The 7441-nt window shown below is 30.6% G+C and overlaps 1 protein-coding gene across 2 annotated transcripts; it reads left to right on the top strand.

Annotated features, from left to right (window-relative positions):
• Positions 1 to 1619: 1619 nt before the first annotated feature.
• LOC107955321 (agamous-like MADS-box protein AGL6) lies at positions 1620 to 7186 on the top strand. 2 transcript variants are annotated; one of them, XM_041116525.1, is made up of 9 exons: positions 1620 to 2028; positions 3269 to 3344; positions 3541 to 3602; positions 3679 to 3778; positions 3885 to 3926; positions 4299 to 4340; positions 6226 to 6365; positions 6830 to 6882; positions 7044 to 7186. In XM_041116525.1, exons 1-9 carry the CDS (start codon positions 1847 to 1849, stop codon positions 7061 to 7063), a joined length of 717 nt encoding a protein of 238 aa, XP_040972459.1. In that variant the 5' UTR covers positions 1620 to 1846; the 3' UTR covers positions 7064 to 7186.
• The last annotated feature ends 255 nt before the right edge of the window (positions 7187 to 7441 follow it).

Genomic DNA, 7441 nt, shown 5'->3' on the forward strand with positions numbered 1-7441 from the left:
AATTTATCCTAATTCAAAAAATAAAAAATAAAAAAATGCATAAATGTTTTCAAAATAATATAATAATAATCTAAAAAATTATAAGGTTATCTTATCCAAAATCCAACTTTATGCAAACTAAAAGTGGAACCTTTGACGACATTATTAATTATTATGTCCAATATGATCTAAATCTGTGTGTCTGCACATCAAATAATATTAACTTACTTTTTCTTTGTTCTACGAATTCACCTCCACCGGAAAACATAATGCTAAACTGTAAGTCAGTATTTTCTTTAAAATTACTAGATTTTATGACTGTCGGGTGATAAAAGTAATATTTTTCTAGGTAAATAACTATCTTTTAAAACCATAAGTTTTGAATTAAATATGTGAAATTTGATTTGTGATTTTTATATGTATATATATGAAATTTTAATTTTGATTTAATCGTATATATTTAAAAAAATAATTACATATATTTATTTTCATATTAGATTAATGTAATTGTTTTTGCATGCAATATATTAATGTAAAGTTGTGCTAGTTCGATAATTTAAGAATGATTTATGAAAATTGAATCAAATCAAATTTCATATATAAAATCGCACAAAATCAATTTTTATGTATGACATTGCACATTAAATTAAAATTTATATATAAATTTGACATTTATCCCGATATAATATGAGTAGAGACATGGTAGTTCTAAAAAAAAAGAGAAATAGATAATTTTTTTTAAGGAACGTAAATTTTCAAAAAGAAAATAATAATATTTTTTATTCTTATCTATACTTTATTAAGTTGGTGGTACTCATCAATCGATTTATGAAATTAATAAAATATTATTTTATCTGCTAAGTAAGTTATATGATTATGTGAGTGTATTTATTTATTTATTTTTATATATTTTATAAATTAATAAAAATTTATCTACAATGAAATTTGAACTAATGACACTGTTTAAACTAAAACGATTTTTTGTTTTCTTTTATGAAACTTTAATAACTATGTTTGTGTATTCTAATAATATTGTTGATTAAGGTAGTTTTACAAATTAACTCAACACCAATTCAGGATTGATAACAAAACAAAGGTAAACAAATATATTCATTTAGTATTCTTAATCTGATGTGTTTAAATTTCGTTTTACTTACAATTTTTTTATATTTTAATATCATACATATTTCATGTGTTAGTATTAATTAATTCTGTACTTCACTAATCAGTTCTGTACTTCTTTATTATATATTATTTTCAAACACTCTTCTATATTCTAAATATGTAATTTATATTCAGATAAGGTTTCTAGTTTAGTTTAAAGTTTATTGATTTTATTTGAGAGTAAAGTATAAATAATTGAATTAAAATAATTTAAAATAGAGTCAAATTTTACAAATATTGTTTTCATGAGTTGAAAAAAAAAAGAAAAAGAAAAGCTGTAATGGATGGAATTAAAAGGTTTTATTAAAAACAATATAAAGACATTTATGGAAAAAGGAACATTTATTTTTTCGCTTAAAAGGAGCGTGCAAGGCAGGGTTGTCTAAAGCGCGTAGATAAAAACCATAATTTCAAACTCAGCGTACAAAAAAAGAAAATGATAAAAATTGAAACTGAAAATAGAAAACAAGAAATACCATAGCCATTGGGGTTTCCATTTTATTGTTGAAGAAGATGCAGTTACCTTTTCCTGCTCCACATATCTAAATTTACATTTATTTATATAAATGCCTTACACCAAGCTGTAATTATATTTATATATATATCCTTTAGTTCTAGGTTTTCCTCACCTTCATTTTTGAATTATCTCTTTTTAGTTTTTACCATCCACAACCCCCTTTGCTGAAAACCCAGAAAGAAAAATATGGGGAGAGGAAGAGTGGAGCTGAAGAGGATAGAAAACAAGATTAACAGACAAGTGACCTTCTCTAAGAGAAGAAATGGCTTACTCAAGAAAGCTTATGAGCTTTCTGTGCTTTGTGATGCTGAGATTGCTCTTATCATCTTCTCCAATCGTGGCAAGCTCTATGAGTTTAGCAGCTCAGGGTATATTAATACAAAACTACGTTAAACAATCTACTCATAGTCCTTTTTCATTTCTTTCTCTATCCTTAACTTTATATATTCTCAAGTTTTCTAGTCATTTACATCTACTTTGGTTATGGATTGTGCATAGTGATTCCTACCATGCAAAACTCCATCAAAGTCTTGTCTTTTCTTCAGTTTCTCTTGTTTCTACTGCTCTCTCACTAACATCTGACATGGTTGTGAGTTCACATGGTTTTTCCTTGGCTTTTGGGTTCATGTCTAGTAACCCTGAGTATATCAGCTTTTTTTAGTGATAAATTGTCACGTTTCATCTCATTCGCAAAAGAAACAAAAAAAGGACCTTCCTTTTTCCTCTAAATTGGGTCTTGCTCTCCGGTTCTTGGCCTTGCTAAGGTTTTTTTCATTTATCATCAGTTCTGGAAATACTAGTACGAAAGGCGACTCTTTTCTTTCACAAGAAAGCTTAAACAAACCCCCCCCCCCCCATTACGAATTACGACGACATTGCTCAGATATCCTTTCACCACATCCCTTGTCCTTCATAATTCACAACTTTTGACTTTGGCTCTTGGTTTCTTTGACTGCTTTTAATTTGAAGGCCTTTTAAAAGGTTTAATGTAGAATTTGCACCTTAAAATTTAACTTCTCTTTTCTTCGATTTTATATATATATATATTAATGGTACATATGTGGTTTTCCTTTTAAAATTATCTTCTCTAACAGAATAAATTTCTTAGTGAAGAGTTTTTAGCTAAATACATCATAGTTTTGTTTCTGAAACTGTTATAAATAAGCTATATGTTGAGCTAAAGTTAATATTTTGCTTCAATTTATGCAATAAAGCTCACTCTCACATGCTGTTTGCAATTAAGTAGGAAAACCAGTTCCACATTGAGTTAAATGAAAGTAAAATACAGCAAGAAAAGCTACGAAGGGGCCAACTGGATAAAGTTTTTATGGTTGGATTTTACTTTAATTGGGTATTATTTATTGTAACAAAAGTAATTATGATCATACCCTTCAAAGTTTAATCTATAAATCATTGAAAACCTTGTTCCTCAGAAATATTGAGGGCCGGATTCAATGTATTTACTCTATTCTTTTTTTCTACTTTCTTGAATCCCTTGCATGGAAGTTAATCATGATTATGCTTAGAAATGCCAAACCTTATGCTGCTTTCCCTAACCATTGTGTGTAAATAAGTTGATTGTCACCTTTCTACTTGCTTTATTGGCAGTATGACCAAGACCCTTGAGCGATATCAACGTTGCTGCTTTATTCCTCATGACAATACCCATGAACGTGAAACTCAGGTTTTTAATTATAAAAGAATCATAGAGGGACTAAATTGCTCACTTTTGTAATAGAGTGACTAATTTAGTGTTTTGCCTATTGTAGAGGAGCTGTGAAGCAAGCTTATACATTTTACCCTATATGCTTATCTTTTGGGAATCATTATTAGTGAGCATGGCTATTGTTCTTTAGTTGTCTTTGCTTTTATCAATGCAGAGTTGGTACCAAGAAGTAATCAAGTTGAATGCAAAATATGAAGCACTGCAACGCACTCAAAGGTTGAGTTCAAATCAGTGTAATTACACATACTTGCATCGATTCATAAAATTCACTATATAGTATATGTTTAATCAGGCATTTGCTTGGAGAAGATCTTGGACCATTGAATATGAAAGAACTGCATAACCTTGAGAAGCAACTTGAAGGAGCTCTTGCAAGGGCTAGACAACGGAAGGTGGTTGTATAATATTTGGATCTAATCCCACTAATTTAAAACCTGAAAGTTTTCTCCTTTTATCTTCACTCCAAAATTTCTCTTTCTTTACTGTTGTCAACTGCAGACACAGATTATGATGGAACAAATGGATGACCTACGCAAAAAGGTACTTGCATGAGTAATACTAAATCAATACACTTAAATTTCATTCACCAACTTTGGTACGCTAATTCCTCACCCGTTAATCAACTTGTAGTAATTCGGTGTATCAATTTGAAAAAAAAAATACTCATTTAAATATAAAATATTCATTTTTCATATTATAAAAATTAAATAAAATTTTCGGTTCAATTCTATAAACCGAATTAAATACATACTCAAATTCAAACTCTAAAAAATCTAGCCCACATGGTTCTCGATTTTCCTGCTTTTCTTACTCGGCATTACTAAGTGAAGTTGACATGGTGTGATGAATGTGGATGAGCTTTTTCGTCTTAATTGTCTCATATGGCTAACAACGTTTTTCATGTTTTGGCAGGAGCGTCAGCTTGGAGACCTTAACAAACAGCTGATAATCAAGGTTATACTTTGCACTTCAACTTTGATCTATACTAAGCTCCTTTTGGATTTCATCACATGTATTTTATTAAATAATTAATACAAATCAATAAAAATAAAAGTGTTCTTAATTCATTAATATAATTATTATTTAAAATAAGGGTAAATTACACTAATAGTCACTCAAATTTGATATCACAAAACATTCATTCAATTTTCAATTTAGTCACTCAACTTTCAAAAAATTACAAACCGTCCAAGTAACCATTTTTCGTTACAGATGTAATGGAAAGTTGACTTGTTATTTAACTAGCCATGTTGGCATCCTAGCTGTCGTTTAAATAACCGTAATTTAAGAACCCTAGCTAGGTAGAAGAAGAAGAAGAAGAAGAAATGAAGATACCCTACTATGACCGTTTTGCTCCTCCAAGGTGGAGCCACCACCCAGTTCGCTGTTGTCCCTTTGAATCTTTGTGTCCTAGGCGACTCCATTGAATCTCTATCCTTTTTTCTCTTCTCTTCTTCTACTCCTCTCTTTTTCTTTTTTTTTTCTTAACTCTAGTCGCCATCGTTCATGGCCTTCTCCTGCCAACCGTCATCACCAAATGACTTATCTTTGTCTCCTCTCAAATCTCACTTTAGATTTCCCAATAGGCCTTCAAGATCCCAAGATTAAAACCTTAAAGCTTCGAACAAGGCTTCAACGGGTCTCTGCCATCCACTGTTGGATCACCACCATATTTTGGCAACAACTATTTTTTGACCAACCATGACTCTTGATCGCTTGGATTATCGAACTGGTGGTTCGAATTCTCCAACTTGTAAAACCCGAAATAGGTTTAAGTTTCATTTATTTTGATTCTCTTACTTTTTTAGTTTTTTTGTACTTCTCTCTTTTAATGCAAGCCAATTTGGGATTCCTATTATTATTTTTGCTGGTTTGATCTTGGATGATTGCTATTTGGTATTTTTGTTTTTGGTTGAGATTTCATGAGTCTGGCATGTTTAGGGGTTGGGATTTGATGGTTATGGTGGTGGTGTTTTGGAAAAGGAGTGACAGTGAGTGATGTTGGTGTAGTGATTAAATGATAGTGGTCTTGTGGAGGTGGCCAACGTCGAGAGTGGTGGTGAAAAAGCCCCCCATTTCTCTTTCTGCTTTTGATGTTTAATAGTGGCACGTGAGAGGGATGGCAAGAAAATGTCCAATGTGGTAAGTTAATTAGCCATGTTAGTAAGTTAACTGCCACGCCACTTGTCCCGTTAGGCCTATAAAGGAAAATGTTAATGGGTAACTGATTTGTTACTTTTCGATAATGTTAGTGACCGATTTATTATTTTTTGAAAGTTGAGTGACTAAATTGAAAATTGAGTGACTATTGGTGTAATTTAGCTTTAAAACAAATATAATTTTAATAACTTATTAATTTTATTATATCAAATAAATTTATATTTTTATTATTTAAATTTATTTTAATTTAATGTCCTTAATAGTTTTATATAAGGTTATGCCTACTTTTAAGCATAATGTTTAATTTAGTCCTCAATGTTTACCTCTTTTTTCAATTTGACCTTTATTTTTTTTGAAGTTAAATTTAGCTATTAATCTTTTAAAAAGTGTCAATGCGCTTTTTTAATGAAAATACTCTCTAAAATATTACTTTTTTAACAATGTTGGCGTGGTAGTACATGTATACTTCATGCTAAAATTTCACTATTTGTCTTATATGCTACATCAACAACTAATTTAAAAATTATAAAAATATTCAAAAAAATTTTAAAAATACAAAAAACATAGCATGAAATACGCCTGCTGCAGTATTGAAAATTTGCGCCTATTAGTCCATGAAAATGTAATATCTGCTGTTTCATAGTGGTCAGTGTTATATTCACTTTTTTTGGGGTTTCAGCTTGAAGCAGAAGGACAAAACCTGGAAACAATCCAGGGTTTATGGGGTTGTTGTGGTGCAGCAGCAACTGAAAACTTTCCTCTGCATCTGTCTCAGACACAACCTATGGAATGTGATCTTCAACCTGTTTTGCAAATAGGGTACTGTTAATATATTTACACATCTTTAGCACTTTTTTTTTCTAGATGAAGCCCTAAGTGATGATGGATTATTGTTTGCATCTGGAACAGTATCAAGATACTTCTATATATGTATTTCACACTTGGCAAAAATATTAAGATACAAACATATAGTGTTTATAGACAGCTAACCTCACACAAATTCACCCCTTTCAAGCTCTATAAAATCAATGTGCCATGTCTCTTCAATGCTTTCATTTTCATAGGTACCTTAAACTGATTAAGCTTGTATATGACTTGTATATAGTTGGTTGGTTGGTTGGTTGTCTGTTCACAAATACTAGTTAATGGCTCTGATAAATTTGACCTTGAGAAAGAAAGAAAACCATCCATTGCATATGATTCAATGTTATCATCACCATTTTTTGTTTGTTTTTTATGTTATTCTTAATTTTTCTAACTGACTGCTTCTATCAATGCGTCAGGTATCATCACTATGTTGAGGCTGAAGGATCTTCAGCCCCCAAAGACATGGCTGGTGAGACCAATTTCATCCATGGATGGGTCATTTGAGCCCTCCATCTATCAACACAACTATATACATATATAGATATTGTGATTTCTTCTCTTGCTTATTGTTTTTTTTTTGTAATTCTGTCAACATCTATATATATATAACATTTTACTGTTATATTTCAGGCACTACAATACCCATTTGAGCCTTCAAGACCTTCTTGTAGGCTTATTGTTGCCCTTATATATAAGTTATTTAATATAGTTTTGGTGCGAACATATTACTCTATAAATCTCTCTTGAATTTAGTATCACGGATTTACACGTTACTTTTTTCCTTTTTTTTTTGTTATTATTATTATTATTACAATTTATATTTAGTGCTCGTAGCTATGTCTTTCAACAATGTCATCTCTAATGTTCAAACTTGTATTGTCTTCTTGGGATTGCAGTGTGACCTGCCACTACACTAAACACTTATTGGTCTTACTTGATTTTCTTAAAATCCTGTAGATTTACCTATGGAATCTCGATTCCTCTTTTACTTTAAGAAGTCGATAATGATGGGAGTCAATTTTAACTTG

Source organism: Gossypium hirsutum, chromosome A07, assembly GCF_007990345.1.
Source record: "Gossypium hirsutum isolate 1008001.06 chromosome A07, Gossypium_hirsutum_v2.1, whole genome shotgun sequence".
NCBI classification, from domain to species: Eukaryota; Viridiplantae; Streptophyta; class Magnoliopsida; order Malvales; family Malvaceae; genus Gossypium; species Gossypium hirsutum.

Excerpts from the sequence above, each read along its gene's own strand:
- LOC107955321 (XM_041116525.1), top strand. The coding sequence starts at position 1,847 with ATGGGGAGAGGAAGAGTGGAGCTGAAGAGGATAGAAAACAAGATTAAC. Across the intron at positions 3,779-3,884 it reads CAAGGGCTAGACAACGGAAG|ACACAGATTATGATGGAACA; the intron begins GTGGTTGTATAA and ends TGTCAACTGCAG. Across the intron at positions 4,341-6,225 it reads ACAAACAGCTGATAATCAAG|CTTGAAGCAGAAGGACAAAA; the intron begins GTTATACTTTGC and ends TTGGGGTTTCAG.